The sequence below is a fragment of the Euphorbia lathyris genome, chromosome 2, assembly GCF_963576675.1.
Source record: "Euphorbia lathyris chromosome 2, ddEupLath1.1, whole genome shotgun sequence".
NCBI classification, from domain to species: Eukaryota; Viridiplantae; Streptophyta; class Magnoliopsida; order Malpighiales; family Euphorbiaceae; genus Euphorbia; species Euphorbia lathyris.
This window is the reverse complement of record NC_088911.1, coordinates 110,432,809-110,451,712: the sequence shown is the minus strand read 5'-3', so window position 1 is coordinate 110,451,712 and position 18,904 is coordinate 110,432,809. Positions and strand designations below refer to the sequence as shown.

General features: G+C 35.3%; 1 protein-coding gene across 6 annotated transcripts; it reads left to right on the top strand.

Moving 5' to 3' along the window:
• The first annotated feature begins 15,386 nt into the window (after positions 1 to 15,386).
• Positions 15,387 to 18,705, top strand: LOC136220959 (uncharacterized). 6 transcript variants are annotated; one of them, XM_066008826.1, is made up of 13 exons: positions 15,387 to 15,637; positions 16,041 to 16,231; positions 16,331 to 16,407; positions 16,611 to 16,770; positions 16,895 to 16,919; positions 17,001 to 17,090; positions 17,199 to 17,370; positions 17,457 to 17,530; positions 17,598 to 17,667; positions 17,781 to 17,852; positions 17,931 to 18,064; positions 18,149 to 18,222; positions 18,318 to 18,705. In XM_066008826.1, the coding sequence occupies exons 2-13, from the start codon at positions 16,042 to 16,044 to the stop codon at positions 18,398 to 18,400; spliced, it is 1,221 nt and encodes a 406-aa protein (XP_065864898.1). In that variant the 5' UTR covers positions 15,387 to 15,637; position 16,041; the 3' UTR covers positions 18,401 to 18,705. The 6 variants fall into 6 exon arrangements, with proteins under 6 accessions (XP_065864898.1, XP_065864897.1, XP_065864896.1 ...); XM_066008825.1 differs by having other exon boundaries at positions 16,038 to 16,231; XM_066008824.1 differs by having other exon boundaries at positions 16,032 to 16,231.
• Positions 18,706 to 18,904: the final 199 nt, after the last annotated feature.

Genomic DNA, 18,904 nt, shown 5'->3' with positions numbered 1-18,904 from the left:
TCGAAAAGTTATCTCCGAATTCAAATTTTTCTAATGAAATCATTTTATTAAAAAAATTTGGTTCGCAAAGAAAACAAAATTAAAACAATTAAATGATCTCATATTTTTTTTCCATAGGCCTCCTATTAAGTTTTAATTTCTTTTATAAAATTTAAATTAATTTCAATTATAATATAATAATTATTGAGATTTCAATTGTCGAAAAGTTATCTCAGTAAACATTTATTATATTATATGTAAATTTAATAGTAATCATATATAGAAAAATAAGAATACATCCACTAAATGGAATTGAAAATCGACAATAATAACACAAATTGTCGCATTGTTAATCATCATCACTTAATAATAATAGCACAATAATGAATTTCAAAATTTATTTCACAATAAAGGGTAGCCACGAAGCGCCAGATACCGGAACATCGAGTGACATCCTGCAGAAAGACGATGGCAACTCACATCAAATGGTTTGTCGGACTACTTAGCGTCCAAAACCGTTCAGGGGGACAACTTGATAAGGAATATATGTCATGCAACCAAGGCCCACTGAACACTTAGCCATGCAACATGGGTTAAGGCCCATCGACCCACTATATTAAAGCATAGGCTAAGGTCCAGCGACTCACTATATCACAATTACACTCTATAAAGAGACTCTCCAATACCCAATAAATAAATATGTCATATTCTCTCTACTTTAATATCCCGAATCTCTCTCTCTCTCTCTCTTAGTTAATGACTTGACCATCATAGTGTTTTTAGGGACCTCTCCCAGTGCAGGGATGTAAAGGGCTTTAGAGATTACTTGCTACCCCACATCTCCATTAATTACTATTATTGAAAACATAATCAAACTGAGCTTGCTCAAGAGACTGTTCATGAACATTAAAAAGTTGAGCTTGTTCATGAATTTGTTTATGAACTTGTTCACGAACCTATAATCGATCTTGTTCATAATCTTTTGAGCTAAGTTTCACTGTACTAAAACTCGACTCGTTTATGAATGGAGCCTTAAAATCGTGCTCAACCTCGACTCATTTATAAATCGATTTCAATAGGGTTGAACTTTTATTGAGCCGCTCATACGTAGCTCGGCTCATTTATAACCATATATAACAAGGACCTCGCATCAAACGGGACGTGTTGTTTTTTTCGTAAAAACATGTGTGTGGGGGAGACCAAGTCCACAGTCCTTACTGTATGGAGGTGCCAATTATCGAATTCATGGCGTGTCAATTCCATGTTAGTGTCAGAATGAGTCAAACCCTAACTCAATTAAAAAAATTTCGTGTCATAATCGTGTTAACCTAATTAGGTTAGTGTCGATTTCTTGTCGTATTTTAAAGTCACGTGTAATTTTACTATGTACGTATTTTAATGGTGAGTTTTAGCAATATAAAAGGATGTGATACTATTTTAAATATTTATGTCATTTTTGGATTAATATATTAACACTAATCATCCAAAAGTCTTTTAATATTTATGTCAAGCTTATAGACCCAATAATATGAATTAGCGTGTATAACACGACCCGCCCTACCATGTGTTGAAATTCAACCAGCTAATGAGGTTGTTGAAGGAAAATAGGCTAACGTTTGGCAGCGGAAATATAAAAATTTTAACCTTTTTCCATTAAACCAAGATCCGTTAATCGTTATTTCATATAAAGAGGGATAGAAGGAAATACTTTTTGATAAACTATCTACCGTTCCAAGCGAAGTGCCCTCAACTCTTACTCCGAGTTCACGAGCACAAAACAAAACACAAGATCAAATCAAGTTAGAACTCAACCGTATGAAAGCAATCAAGAATAGATTGCCTCTAATTAATCAACACAAGATCAAATGGTTTGTCGGACTACTTAGCGTCCAAAACCGTTCAGGGGGACAACTTGATAAGGAATATATGCCATGCAACCAAGGCCCACTGAACACTTAGCCATGCAACATGGGTCAAGGCCCATCGACCCACTATATTAAAGCATAGGCTAAGGCCCATCGACTCACTATATCACAATTACACTCTATAAAGAGACTCCCTAATACCCAATAAACAAATATGTCATATTCTCTCTACTTTAATATCCTGAATCTCTCTCTCTCTCTTAGTTAATGACTTGACCATCATAGTGTTTTTAGGGACCTCTCCCAGTGCAGGGATGTAAAGGGCTTTAGAGATTACTTGCTACCCCAAATCTCCATTAATTACTATTATTGAAAACATAATCAAACTGAGCTTGCTCAAGAGACTGTTCATGAACATTAAAAAGTTGAGCTTGTTCATGAATTTGTTTATGAACTTGTTCACGAACCTATAATCGATCTTGTTCATAATCTTTTGAGCTGAGTTTCACTGTACTAAAACTCGACTCGTTTATGAATGGAGCCCTAAAATCGTGCTCAACCTCGACTCATTTATAAATCGATTTCAATAGGGTTGAACTTTTATTGAGCCGCTCATACGTAGCTCGGCTCATTTATAACCATATATAACAAGGACCCCGCATCAAACGGGACGTGTTGTTTTTGTCGTAAAAACATGTGTGTGGGGGAGACCAAGTCCACAGTCCTTACTGTATGGAGGTGCCAATTATCGAATTCATGGCGTGTCAATTCCATGTTAGTGTCAGAATGAGTCAAACCCTAACTCAACTAAAAAAATTTCGTGTCATAATCGTGTTAACCTAATTAGGTTAGTGTCGATTTCTTGTCGTATTTTAAAGTCACGTGTAATTTTACTATGTACGTATTTTAATGGTGAGTTTTAGCAATATAAAAGGATGTGATACTATTTTAAATATTTATGTCATTTTTGGATTAATATATTAACACTAATCATCCAAAAGTCTTTTAATATTTATGTCAAGCTTATAGACCCAATAATATGAATTAGCGTGTATAACACGACCCGCCCTACCATGTGTTGAAATTCAACCAGCTAATGAGGTTGTTGAAGGAAAATAGGCTAACGTTTGGCAGCGGAAATATAAAAATTTTAACCTTTTTCCATTAAACCAAGATCCGTTAATCGTTATTTCATATAAAGAGGGATAGAAGGAAATACTTTTTGATAAACTATCTACCGTTCCAAGCGAAGTGCCCTCAACTCTTACTCCGAGTTCACGAGCACAAAACAAAACACAAGATCAAATCAAGTTAGAACTCAACCGTATGAAAGCAATCAAGAATAGATTGCCTCTAATTAATCAACACAAGATCAAATGGTTTGTCGGACTACTTAGCGTCCAAAACCGTTTAGGGGGACAACTTGATAAGGAATATATTTCATGCAACCAAGGCCCACTGAACACTTAGCCATGCAACATGGGTCAAGGCCCATCGACCCACTATATTAAAGCATAGGCTAAGGCCCATCGACTCACTATATCACAATTACACTCTATAAAGAGACTCCCTAATACCCAATAAACAAATATGTCATATTCTCTCTACTTTAATATCCTGAATCTCTCTCTCTCTCTTAGTTAATGACTTGACCATCATAGTGTTTTTAGGGACCTCTCTCAGTGCAGGGATGTAAAGGGCTTTAGAGATTACTTGCTACCCCAAATCTCCATTAATTACTATTATTGAAAACATAATCAAACTGAGCTTGCTCAAGAGACTGTTCATGAACATTAAAAAGTTGAGCTTGTTCATGAATTTGTTTATGAACTTGTTCACGAACCTATAATCGATCTTGTTCATAATCTTTTGAGCTGAGTTTCACTGTACTAAAACTCGACTCGTTTATGAATGGAGCCCTAAAATCGTGCTCAACCTCGACTCATTTATAAATCGATTTCAATAGGGTTGAACTTTTATTGAGCCGCTCATACGTAGCTCGGCTCATTTATAACCATATATAACAAGGACCCCGCATCAAACGGGACGTGTTGTTTTTGTCGTAAAAACATGTGTGTGGGGGAGACCAAGTCCACAGTCCTTACTGTATGGAGGTGCCAATTATCGAATTCATGGCGTGTCAATTCCATGTTAGTGTCAGAATGAGTCAAACCCTAACTCAACTAAAAAAATTTCGTGTCATAATCGTGTTAACCTAATTAGGTTAGTGTCGATTTCTTGTCGTATTTTAAAGTCACGTGTAATTTTACTATGTATGTATTTTAATGGTGAGTTTTAGCAATATAAAAGGATGTGATACTATTTTAAATATTTATGTCATTTTTGGATTAATATATTAACACTAATCATCCAAAAGTCTTTTAATATTTATGTCAAGCTTATAGACCCAATAATATGAATTAGCGTGTATAACACGACCCGCCCTACCATGTGTTGAAATTCAACCAGCTAATGAGGTTGTTGAAGGAAAATAGGCTAACGTTTGGCAGCGGAAATATAAAAATTTTAACCTTTTTCCATTAAACCAAGATCCGTTAATCGTTATTTCATATAAAGAGGGATAGAAGGAAATACTTTTTGATAAACTATCTACCGTTCCAAGCGAAGTGCCCTCAACTCTTACTCCGAGTTCACGAGCACAAAACAAAACACAAGATCAAATCAAGTTAGAACTCAACCGTATGAAAGCAATCAAGAATAGATTGCCTCTAATTAATCAACACAAGATCAAGGAATAAGAGAAAGAGATGAAAATCAATTGAACGGAAGGAAGCGGTGGATGATCTCGTCCTCAACAAGGGGTGTCGAAATTCTCTCTCCAGGAATACTAGGGCTGGTCGAAATTTGCTAATAGGAGGGGTATAAATAACCTCTTGTATCTAAACCCTAGTTAGATAGAATTAGGTTACTTAATAAGAGTTATATTCGGAATAATACTCTTGTTATTATTATCTATAACTATATCTAAATATAAAGATAATATTAACTTATTTAATAGGATAACAATCAGAAGTAATTTAATCATAATAAACCTTCTAATTGAATTATCCTATAATTAATTTAATCCACAATTTATAATCTAATTAAAATTGTTAAAATTAAATTAATTATTTATGTATTTTATATACATAAAATCGCTCCCTATATATTGTGCCTTAGTGGACTCAGTTGGGCTTCCATCAATTAATTAACATCTGTTTCTCTTTTGGGTTCCAAGTCTTATGTGTGACCCATTAGGTTCTTATTGCTTCTAGCCGTATGCAACTATTAAATTAATTTTCACAGAATTATATTTAATCTTTGCATAACGGAATGAGTACGCAAAATGTGATTAGCAAATCCGAAACATTCCCCCAGAGCTATAAGAAGACAGGTTGATTCTGTCGTTGACCTTTCCGTATTAGTTACAGTATAATTCGATCCTTTATCAACTACATCCTTCAACTGAATCTTATGACTATGGATAATGTCAAGTCACATATAGCGAGACGTTCGTTTTACTTGTACAGGCCGAGTCAACTCCACTTAGATAGGTTAAGAGAAATCTGTATTTCAATCTTAAGCTATCACCTTGCAAGGATTAAGAGTCAAGTCTTCCACAAGCGATCCATGGACATATCTCCCATTTATCGGGAGTGATAAATGCTCAATCCAATGTATAACTATCCTGCAATTACTTCCTGTGATACCCAACGTCTGCCGTTCACACCCCGGAGTCATCTCTGTTAAGGATCGTGTTACAACAGGATCAAAGCGTCACATTCCGTAATCCAGAATTACTAATTAACATTCCTTTGAGTCTGAGGATTACTTATACCTATTAATACCAATGAGATAAACAGGTGACAAGGATGAATCTACCCATCCTATTATCTCAAGTCGGGTCCCCAATCCTAATGAACTCCTTTTCATTGGATCCACGCAACTGTCCAGATATCTGTATATATGAAGCTTGTGAGATCAGCTTTCTGTCGCGACAGAAGACATTGTTACATGCAAGTCTCAGCAGTGATATGTCAATCCTAAACATATTACTTGACTTGGGGTGGTTTTAAGTTTATTAGTTTATTATAAAGTTTCGTCTCACTTCATGCTTGTATGAACACTTTATAATCACTTTAAACAAACTTACGGATTTCGTTTTATTAGACTTTATTTAGTTCTTAAAAGGGATTGCCTTTATATAGTTATGAAACCATATCTCATTAAAACAAACGATATAAAGAACACTTCATTTACATTAAGTTTGTATCCTAGAACAATTGTCTATAGGACACTAAAACCCCAACATACTCCCACTTGGACTAAAGCCAATTGTTTCTACAACTTATCCCAGTAGAAGTTAGATGACGATCATGTACTTTCTCGGTTAAGGCCTTTGTCAACGGATCTGCAACGTTGTCCTCAGTAGGTACTCTTTCTATTCTCACATCTCCTCTTGCCACAATTTCTCTTACAATGTGGTATCGCTTCAGGTAATGTTTGGATGCATTATGAGACCGTGGTTCCTTTGCTTGCGCAATGGCTCGATTGTTATCACAGTACAGTGTAATGAGATTTTACAATGTCAGGCACCACACCAAGTTCAGTAATGAACTTTCTAATCCAAACCGCTTCCTTTGCTGCTTCCGTAGCAGCGATATACTCTGACTCGGTCGTAGAGAAAGCTACGCTTCCTTGCTTGGAACTCTTCCAGCTGACCGCGCCCTCATTCAGGATAAACAGGTATCCTGATTGGGATTTAAAATCGTTCTCATCTGTGAGATGACTGGCATCTGAAAATCCTTCTATTTTCAGATCCCCTTCTCCGTACACTAGGAACATGTCTTTAGTCCTTCTCAAGTACTTAAGAATGTTTTTGACGGCATTCCTGTGCTCGTCTCCCGGATTACCTTGGTAACGGCTCGTTATACTTAACGCGAACGCTACGTCAGGTTTAGTGCATAGCATAGCATACATAATCGAACCGATTGCGCTGGCGTACGGGACTACAGCCATGCGCTTCTTATCATCTTCGGTTTTAGGACATTGATGATTGCTTAACTTTACTCCATGTATCATGGGTAAGTTACCTCGTTTCGATTCAAGCATGCTAAACCGCTTTATCACCTTTTCGATGTATGTAGCCTGTGAAAGACCAAGCAGTCTTCTTGATCTATCTCTGTAGATCTTTATATCAAGTATATAAGCTGCTTCACCAAGGTCTTTCATGGAGAAGTTACCAGATAACCATACTTTTACCGACTGTAGTAGAGCTATGTCATTTCCCATTAATAATATATCGTCCACATATAATATCAGAAATGCAACTAAGCTCCCACTTACTTTCTTGTAAATGCAAGCTTCTTCGCAATTTTGTTCGAAACCAAATTGTTTTATGGTTTCTTCAAAACGCTTGTTCCAGCTTTTTGATGCTTGCTTGAGTCCATAAATGGATCTCTGAAGTTTGCAAACCTTGTTTGCATCCTTTGATATGAAACCTTCAGGTTGCATCATATATACATCCTCAAGCAGGTTTCCGTTTAGGAAAGCTGTTTTCACATCCATTTGCCAAATCTCGTAATCGTAGTGAGCGGCAATAGCAAGCATTATTCTGATTGATTTGGACATAGCCACAGGAGAGAAAGTTTCGTCATAATCAATTCCTTGTTTCTGACGATATCCTTTCGCTACTAACCTAGCTTTGTAGGTGCTAACCTTTCCATCCATGTCAGTCTTCTTTTTGAAGATCCACCTGCACCCAATGGGTTTTATCCCTTCGGGTGGATCAACCAAAGTCCACACTTGGTTGGTGTACATGGAATCCATCTCAGAATCCATGGCTTCGAGCCATGCTTTAGAATCTGGACTGTTAAGAGCCTCTTCGTAGTTTTCGGGTTCATCATCTAACACGGGAACCTCATCATCATCTCCCACTAGAAAACCATATCTAATAGGGAGTTCACAAACTCTTTGTGATCTACGAATGGGTGGCACTTGAGTCTCATCTAATGGGACTGCATCGGGTTCCTCAAACGCTTCTGTTGTTTCAGTCGATGTTTCTTGTTCTTGAACTTCATCAAGTTCAATCATGCTTCCCTTTTCTATTTCTTCGAGAAACTCTTTCTCTAAGAAGGCTGCGTGCTTGGATACTATTACTTTCTGATCATCTGGATGATAGAAGTAATATCCCATAGTTTCCTTAGGGTATCCAATAAAGAAACATTTATCAGATTTAGAATCTAGTTTATCGGACGCAATGCGTTTGACAAATGTTGAACAACCCTATACTCTCATGAATGAGAACACGGGTTTCCTACCAACGAACAATTCATATGGTGTGGAACTAGCGGATTTAGTTGGTACTCGATTCAGGGTGAAGAGGGCGGTTTCTAAGGCATAGCCCCAGAATGTCTTTGGAAGTAATGCTATGCTCATCATGGATCGTACCATATCTAGTAAGGTACGGTTCCTCCTCTCGGATACACCATTGTGTTATGGTGTATAGGGAGGTGTCCATTGTGAGCATATCCCACATTTAGTTAGATAATTCAGAAAATCATCTGAAAGATATTCGCCACCTCGATCGGATCGAAGTGTCTTTATTTTCTTTCCTAATTGATTTTCTACTTCATTCTTGAAGCATTTGAATTTCTCAAAGGCTTCGGACTTGTGCCTCATCAAGTAGATATAACCATATCGGGTATGGTCGTCTATGAAGCATATGAAGTATAATCTGAATCCTTCTCTTGCTTGGACTGACATAGGACCGCATACATCAGAATGTATTAATCCTAGAGTGTCTGATACACGCTCACCTTTATTGCTAAAGGGTGTCTTTGTCATTTTACCTTTTAAACATGCTTCGCATGTTTCCAATGATTCAGGATCAATTGAATTTATAAGCCCATCTCTATAAAAATCGCAGTGTTTGTCTTTTATTGAAATATGAAAACCGTCGTCAACAAGACGGCTAATAGAAATAATGTTACGAGACATTTCTGGAACATATAAACAGTTCCCTAGTTCTATTACAAGCCCAGAGGGCAAATTTAAAGCATAATCTCCAATGGCGAGGGCGGCAACTCTTGCTCCATTTCCTACTCGTAAGTTTATGCTTCCTTTCTTCAGTTCCCTAGTCCGATTTAGTTCCTGCATATTTGTACAAATATGAGATCCACATCCGGTATCAAGTACCCAAGATTCAGACTGTGAAACTGTATTTATTTCAATATAAAACATACCAGACGTTGAAGCACCGCCTTTTCCCTTCTTGAGGGAGGCTAGGTACTCCCTGCAGTTCCTTCTCCAATGCCCGTCTTTACCACAGAAGTGGCACTCTCCTTTGGGCTTCTTCACTTCCTTTCCCTTAGCTCTAGTGGGCAGGCTCCCTTGCCTTTCTTGGGATATTTAGGATTGGGAAAATTCCCCTTCCTCTTCTTTGATCCCTCTATCACAAGAGCCGGTATTGCCTTGTCTTTCTTCATATTGGGCTCAACTGACTTGAGCATATTTGCAAGCTCTTCAAGAGAGGTTTGCAAGTCATTCATCTGGTAGTTCATGATGAACTGTGAATAACTCTCTGGGAGGGATTGAAGAATTAAGTCTATGCTTAGTTCGTTATCCATCATGAATCCAATACTAGAAAGTTTGGTAATATAGCCAATCATCTTGACACAATGTGTCATCACAGATGTGCCCTCTTGCATCCTGCAACGATATAGCAACTTGGATATCTCGTAGCGTTCGCACCTAGTCTGTTTCCCAAACAGCTCCTTAAGGTGCATGATGATGGAATAGGCATCCATTTCCTCATATTGCCTTTGCAATTCCGGTGTCATCGATGCAAGTATGATGCATCCCGCATGATCGTCATCAGCTTTGTGCTTCTGGTAAGCATCAATTTCTTCGATGGGAGCACCATCAGCTGGGATAGGGGGTATCGTTGTATCAAGTACATACCCTATCTTATTGAACTTCAAAACGATTTTGAGGTTACGAAACCAGTCGGTGAAGTTTGAACCGTTCAATTTGTTATCGGTAAGAATGTTTTGCAGATTGGTTTTAGTCATGATTTTAATAGTGTTTAATTAAACCTGCGATGTGAGAAAGAGTAAACGTATGTTATTCATTTGCTTTAAAATACATCAATCTAAAATTATAGGCCTTTTAGTTTATTTTAGATTGCTCCCACTATTTTGCCAAATTAATAGCCCTCCATATTAATTCGAAGAATTTCACAAATCCTTTAGTGAGCTAGGATCCTAACTCCTGAGATTTCGCCTTGAGTTTACTCAACAAGCTAGTCTCATTTGTTAGGTAGATTCATGTAATCAATCACATCTTTGATGTGATTCCTAGGTTATTGGGTTACTAACCACATTAGTAACTTAATATGTTATTCATGTTAATCCCAACCATATTGCCCATTAGTTTATGAAAACATGAGTTTACTCATCCAATTATCATAATCTAATTTAAGTATTACCCCATATTCATGAAAAGATTATTTTCAATAATTCAGGTGTTACCATAAGACCCCGAGCTTGAGTTTACTCAACAACCCAAAGGCCCCCAGTACTGCTGGCTGAATTATAATATTAGGGAGGGGCAACCGATTTTAATAACTTGCTTATTTACTTAACTTTTAATTAGTGAGGGATTTTTATTTTAAGTCTCATAATCTAACTTTGTCTTGATTTGCTTTAGCATACATCAGACACATACATTGGTGTTATGGAAATATTATCTAAATTATTCCGTCGAGCCAGAGACGGAATAAAAGGCCAAACCTAGGGAAATACTAACTATTACATATTTCTCTATAGGTCATCCGTCTTCTCCATGGCGCCTTGAAATTACATATTAATTTCTATTCTACTAAAGAAAACTTCAATTAAATTGAAGGGAATTAGATGAGAGGAGAAATTACAATAGATAGTAGAAAGGCAAGACTCGCAGACCCTATTTCAAAAATACCAAAAGACTAAAAGAGGGTCCAAATATGTCCATAACTCCAAACATGCATAGACTCAATTAAATAAATTTAATTGGTTGATTACATAAATACTTTATGTAATATTTAGGTTAATCACATTAACACATTAAATTAACTTTCATCCAATTTTACTTCTAATAGTTTCGTATCTTCTATATTAACCTTTTAGATTAATATTACTATACAAAACTTTAATTTATGCATGTCCCAATTATTTTGATTTCAATTCATTTAATACTTTTGATTTCAATTCATTTAATACTTTTGATTTACAAATAGGTAAAACAAACTTTTAAATAAATTTTCATTCGATAATCAAAACAGAAAATTATTAATTTCTGAAACATATATATACATATACAAATATATTTAAAAACTGATATTAAAACGGTTTTAAAAACAAGTGGGTCTCGGACCGGGCCCGAGGACGCGGCTGCTGCCGTTTGGCAGCAGCCCTAGTGCGTCTGGCCAGCCGCTGCCTTGCGGCAGCGGCGGCCAGCCGCCGCGCGGTTGCTGCCGCGGGGCAGCAACCGTGCGACAGCAGCCGGGTCGCGCCGTGAGGCGCGACCCGAGCTGCTGTCCTTTTTTTTATGTATATATATATCAGTTTTAAAACGGTTTCAAAACGATTTTCAGAAAATAAGAAAACCTATTATAGATTTTCCGTTTTATCTTTAGAATCAATAAAATTAACTTTTATCAATCTAACTATAAAACTAATAGATTTTGTTATAATGATTATCAACCGAAATAATTAGGAACATATGCATAAACTATTTTAATTAACAATTAATTAAAACTTATTTATCTTTAGAACTAATTAATCAAAACAGTTTTGTTAATTAACCTAACTATAAATAATTATTCAACCTGATTGAAAAACTTCTAAATTTTCATATATGAAATAACAGATTTAACGCAGACTCTGATACCACTGAAGGAAAATAGGCTAACGTATAGCAGCGGAAATATAAAATTTTTTAACCTATTTCCATTAACCCAAGATCCGTTAATCGTTATTTCATATAAAGAGGGATAAAAGAAATACATTTCAGAAGTTCTATCTACCGTTGCAAACGAAGTGCCCACAACTTTTACTCCGAGTTCCCGAGCACAAAATAAAACAATTGAAGATCAAGTTAGAATCAACCGTTTATAACAACCAAAATAGATTGTCTCTAATTAATCAACACAAGATCAAGGATAAAGAGAAAGAGATGAAAATCAATTGAACGGAAGGAAGCGGTAGATAATCTCGTCCTCTAGTGTGTGGATCGAAATTTCTCTCTCCTGGCTTGCTTGTGTATTTCGAAAATTGCATAGGAGGGGGGTATTTATATCCTCTTGTATCTAAACCCTAGTTAGATAGAATTAGGTTACTGAATAAGAATTTAATTCGGAATATAATTCTTATTTATTATCTATAATTATATCTTAAATATAAAGATAATATTATTAACATTATAGGATAATAATGAGAGTAATATAATCTAATTAAAACTCCTAACTTATTTATCCTTTAATTAATTTAGTTCATAATCCTAATCTAATTAGAATTGATAAAATCAAATTAATTATTTATGTATCTTAGATGGTGTTTGGTTAATTGATTTTTTACTCGGAAATGGGAATGGGAATGGTTGTTTTCCATTCTGAGTGTTTGGTTGCACAAAAAAGGGGTATGGTATAGGAATCTCATTCCCAAAAGAATGGGAATCTCATTCCCACCTCCTAACCCATCAATTATAATTGATTCCACTCCTAATCTATTAATAATTAAAATATTAATTATTAAAAAAGATATCATCCACGATTCCACTCCCATTTTCCATTAAACTGTTTGCACATAATTGAATTTTTTTTATAAAAAATACATTAACCAATAACTGATTGTTTTTTTTAATAGCTATGCTTTCAAAATAGTTGCAAATAACTGATTATTTTAATTGAATTTTTTTAAGTTGCAGTTATTTTTTCTATGCAATTTCGTTTAACATTTTTTTTATGAAAGTTAATATTATTTTATTATTTTTAAATTCCGATTCCGGATTAAACCAAACATAATTATAAAATAGTGATTCCGATTCTGATTCCGTAACATTCCCATTCCGATTCCGAAATTTAAACCAAACGCTCCCTTATATACATAAAAAATCGTCCCCTTCATTAACTGGGCCTTATTGGGCTCAGTTGGGCTTCCATCAATTAATTAACATCTGTTTCTCTTTTGGGTTCCAAGTCTTATGTGTGACCCATTAGGTTCTTATTGCTTCTAGCCGTATGCAACTATTAAATTAATTTTCACAGAATTATATTTAATCTTTGCATAACGGAATGAGTACGCAAAATGTGATTGGCAAATCCGAAACATTCCCCCGGAGCTATAAGAAGACAGGTTGATTCTGTCATTGACCTTTCCGTATTAGTTACAGTATAATTCGATCCTTTATCAACTACATCCTTCAACTGAATCTTATGACTATGGATAATGTCAAGTCACATATAACGAGACGTTCGTTTTACTTGTACAGGCCGAGTCAACTCCAATTAGATAGGTTAAGAGAAATCTGTATTTCAATCTTAAGCTATCACTTTGCAAGGATTTAGAGTCAAGTCTTCCACAAGCGATCCATGGACATATCTCCCATTTATCGGATAAATGCTCAATCCAATGTATAACTATCCTGCAATTACTTCCTGTGATACCCAACGTCTGCCGTTCACACCCCGGAGTCATCTCTGTTAAGGATCGTGTTACAACAGGATCAAAGCGTCACATTCCGTAATCCAGAATTACTAATTAACATTCCTTTGAGTCTGAGGATTACTTATACCTATTAATACCAATGAGATAAACAGGTGACAAGGATGAATCTACCCATCCTATTATCTCAAGTCGGGTCCCCAATCCTAATGAACTCCTTTTCATTGGATCCACGCAACTGTCCAGATATCTGTATATATGAAGCTTGTGAGATCAGCTTTCTGTCGCGACAGAAGACATTGTTACATGCAAGTCTCAGCAGTGATATGTCAATCCTAAACATATTACTTGACTTGGGGTGGTTTTAAGTTTATTAGTTTATTATAAAGTTTCGTCTCACTTCATGCTTGTATGAACACTTTATAATCACTTTAAACAAACTTACGGATTTCGTTTTATTAGACTTTATTTAGTTCTTAAAAGGGATTGCCTTTATATAGTTATGAAACCATATCTCACTAAAACAAACGATATAAAGAACACTTCATTTACATTAAGTTTGTATCCTAGAACAATTGTCTATAGGACACTAAAACCCCAACACACTCGATCACTTGGTCTAAGAGGCTTCGATATCATGTGAATAAACCATTTGAACTAAAATCTTAAACTGGTAGTTGAGGCCTAATATCAACCCCGCACCGCACGCAATGCCCATTAGGATTAAATCATGTATAACAAATGTACATCTTACCATATATTATGTATGCGATTGACAGGTATCGAACCTTTGAACACTTAGTCAAATATACTCTGATACCATATCATAAAACCAATTGAACTAAAAAATTAAACTATTAGTTCAATTGGTTCTATGCTAATAAGTTAATAACAACATAGGATGTTCAACTCGTGTTTTCAGTAATAATTGTAATTTTATTGCATTTAATAATAAATGTGACATGTAAAAATATAAAAGAATATAACACTAGTTTTAAATATTTATGTCATTTCGTTTCATTTTTGGATTAGTATGTAAACCTTAACCTAAAAAATTATATATTAGTTTCGCATGAATAAAAAATGACCCATTATTTATTAAATTAAATCCAAACTCTCTATTTCATTTCATGTAATGTAGTCGGACAATATTTTTCATATGGACCCTAATGACCATAGCAGATTTGGTCATTCACCATTCAATTTAGGCTGATTAAATCTAAGTCTTAGGATATTTTGAATCTCCATCTTAAAATTTTAACCAGCCTAAATTGAATGATGAATGACGAAATCCACTGTGGTTATTAAAGTCCATGTGAATACTATTGTGTAATAGGATGCCCACCACTATACTATAAACCCCTGTACTCTATAGTCCATATCATATGCATTTGCAAGTGAAAATGGGCCCACACGGTCTAGAAACATGGAGAAATGATCAAAATGTCAAACTGTGTCTCCAATTTCCTTGTCTTTGTCTATCTATTTCTTTCTTAGATTGTTTGATCCCTCTATTTAGTATTACTCTTTCTTATTACCTTTGGTTGTCCCTCTTACTGTATTTAATTTTCTTGTGAACTTGTATTTTGTTTCTTCTGATTGAAGATTAACAACACTTCCTATTTCTTCAAAAAAAAACAACACTTTCTATTATAAAAACACACCCAATTAGCTGTATATTAGTTGAGTGCCATTCAAGACGCTCCCCTCCCTTATTATTACCATAAAAGTCATAAAAAGACAACAGCATAAAAGTAAGGATTTGAGACATTTACAACTAATTAATTATTGATTAGACATCTCTAATATGTTCATCATTATTATGTTATTAACATGTGAATGAGTGTATTATCAATTAATTATCTTTTCAACTAAATATTAAAACCCCTTTCTTTATCATCTTTAATTAACCAAAACTTTAAATTTGAACGGTTATGACTATCAGCTTAGAATGCAATTTAATAAACCTTAAAATAATAAACAACTTTTCCTTTTCCCTTTTTTATAGGGATTTTATGGGTTTTGTATAAGAGTTATGATTAACTTCAGTCACTTTCTGTGTTCTATCCTCCTCAGGTGAATCAGAAAAAGGTTAGACTTACTGTCTTTAATTGTTGTTGCAGTCAGATTCATTATGATGGATAGCATTTTAGCCGTTAAGGGCATTAATATTCTCAGTTACCTGCTTGAACAAACTCATTTATTAACCCTTTTCTATAACGTTCATTTGGGTTTAATTTCCATTCTTGTAGATTAAATGCAGTTTGAAATTGGACTCTCAGTTTGGGTTGTAGAGACTTTTGCGTTTTCAAACTCACAGGAAAAAAATAAGTTGTGTCCACACGTTTGTGAAAGAAATTTAAGGTCTTTTCTGAAAATGGAAACGCCCCATCTTGAATTTGCTGCAAGTTTGTCAAACTTATATCAGAAATCTGCATTTTTTCTTTTGTTTTGAAAGTACAATTTGCTAGAATTTTGCTGGAAGGTGCAGCAGAATGGAGCAATTAGTTGGAACAAGGGCTGTAAGCAACTCTGAGGAGGAAATGCGAAGGAAGCATGAATGTTCGCGAGAAAGACACAAGTCGTTGCGTGCTCGTTTCGTATATGGCATTATCTTCTTAGTCATGAATCTTAAAGCTTGGTTCTTTCGTGATTACGGGCAAAAAATTCTGTCTAAGTTCAATTGTGAGTTAATGGTGGTCTAAGGTGTTCCATATTTTCATGATTTATATCAACATTACTGTTTTTTTTCTTTCTACTTATTTTTATTGTTTAATTCTCCAGATATCAAGGCTTGTGGAATTGAGGGACAAGATTGCTGTCATACTTTCGGAGTTCTTCGTGTTAGCTTAGGATGCTTTGTATCTTTCTTCAGATAGTATAAAACATAGTTGTTAAATGCGCGCCTGAGAAACATAGATGCGGGAGGTGTTCATAAGGCACGCGACGCGACTTTTGGAGCCTGCCGCGTTATGAAGCATGAAAATGCAACTTATGTTTCAGACAATTTATGAAATTATATTAATTAGTACTCTGCAATCTGCATCCTTGACATTTAAATCAGATATTTTTCTTCGGTATGTTCGTTACCACAATAAAAACGAGAAAATTATACGAAGCTCGAAGCAAATGGCACTCGGAATGGTGGACACCGAAGTTTTTCCTATTGATTATTTCAGCTGCAGCTCCTTTTTTCTTCCCTTCTAAGTACATTCAACTCTATGGTATGAGTTCTTTGTTCATTTAACTGCATATTTATTTTCACAAGTGCATAAATCTGTGATACATTTGAGAAGATCATCATGTACAAGTCTCTTTTTTTAACAAGAATGTTCAATCATCGTGCAGGCGAACTTGCTCGGATTGGAGCAGGGTAATCTTTGGATCTTTTACTTGTGCTGAAACCAGTTGATTCTGTGCATAATGTTCAAAGTTTTTGGGTTGGATGCAACAGGGTTTTTCTAGTCCTGCAACTTGTAAGTGTAATTGAGTTTATTACATGGTGGAACAACTATTGGATGCCTGATAAGAAAATGAAGCAAAGGTGAGACTTGTTCACTTAACATCCACACCCGAACCCCGTTCCTACTTGTTATATTGCTTCGGTATTGGTTGGTTTCTTCCCCCGACGAGCCATTTTCTTCTTTTGCAGTTGTTCTCTTGGATTATTCATGTCAACGATTATTTACATTGCTTCGGTATGTGGAATCCTGGTGATGTATTTCTTCTACGGGCGAAGTCTAGATTGTTCACTCAACATATTCTTTATTACATGGACTGTCGTCCTGCTTACAGTGATGATGGCTATATCTTTACATTCCAAGGTATATCTTTATTATAATGTGTCTTGTGTGAAGATGAAAATTGTTTGTAGATGCAAGCAAAGCTATTGAGTAACATAATATGGCAGGTAAATAGAGGTCTTTTGTCTTCAGGAATTATGGCTTCTTACCTTGTCTTCCTCTGTTGGTCTGCTATGAGAAGGTTAGGAGCATTACTATACTATTCACTCATATTGTTTCTCGAACACTAACCTTTTATGGTTTTTCAGCGAACCTGTGAACGAAAAATGCAACAAACAGAATCAAGCTGATGGAAATAGAGATTGGACCACCATACTCGTAAGGCTCAACTTTCTCGAATGAAATAAAGATGAACATGTTCAGATATCAGCATGAAATAAACTAGAAATCGCATTTTGGTTTTGGTATTCTGATTTATGTTGTTGTGGCAGGGGTTCATAATAGCAATATGTGCAATTGTCATGGCGACGTTTTCGACTGGAATTGATTCACAATCATTTCAGGTAAGACATTGTTAATTCAAACAGAAGATTGTTGTCAAAAAGAGCTAATCATGTGTTGATTGATTCACAATCATTCAGTTCCGGACGAATAAAGTGGAAGAGGAGGATAATATCCCATATGATTATGGGTTTTTTCACATGGTATTTGCACTGGGAGCAATGTACTTTGCAATGTTATTCATCAGTTGGAACCTAAACAATTCTGCAACCAAGTAAGAATCCACAGATCCTAAGTTACTGCTTTTCATAAACATTGAATTAGTGTACCTAAATCACTTAATATAAACATGTAAAAGGTGGGTTATTGATGTTGGATGGACTAGCACATGGGTGAAAATCATCAATGAGTGGTTTGCAGCCACTATATACTGTAAGCAATCTCAATTCACAACACTTTATATTACTTTTTATCTATTTTCTAACAGATACCCACTTTTCTCTTCTTCTGTGTTCATATATATGCAGTGTGGAAATTGATTTCCCCAGTAGTGAGACAGCCTAAAGTCATGGATGTGGAGGGACATAGTGTACCTGAACCTGATAGCTGAAACCCTCCTTATTTTTTCATTATTTTTTCACTAGCGGATTCACACGAGAAAATTTGGAATACTCTTGGAGTACATACTCCATTATTTATAAAAAGAGATGTAATTTTTTTTTTTATTATACCCTAAAAGGTTCGCTCAGCGGGGACGCGTAGTGCACCGGGCCGTCTTTTTTTTTATTATACCCTAAAAGGTTCTAGCAATAGCCCTTTTATTCTACTCCAGTTGTATTCTAAATGTTTTTTCCTGGATTCGCCCTGTCCTGAAAATGAAATGTTAGAAGTACTGAGATGACAAATTTCTTATAATCAAATCACAGAAAAATGATGATAATTCTTTTTCCTAGTTGTCACAGGGAAGATCTGCTGCATTAATATTTTTGGATCTGTTGTACCTGCCACACTATCCAATAGCAGATTAGTATTATATTCTACTCAGATAAAATTAATAAATCATAGTCCGAAACTAATACAATTTTGTTAGATTAGCCTTTTAATACTATAAATT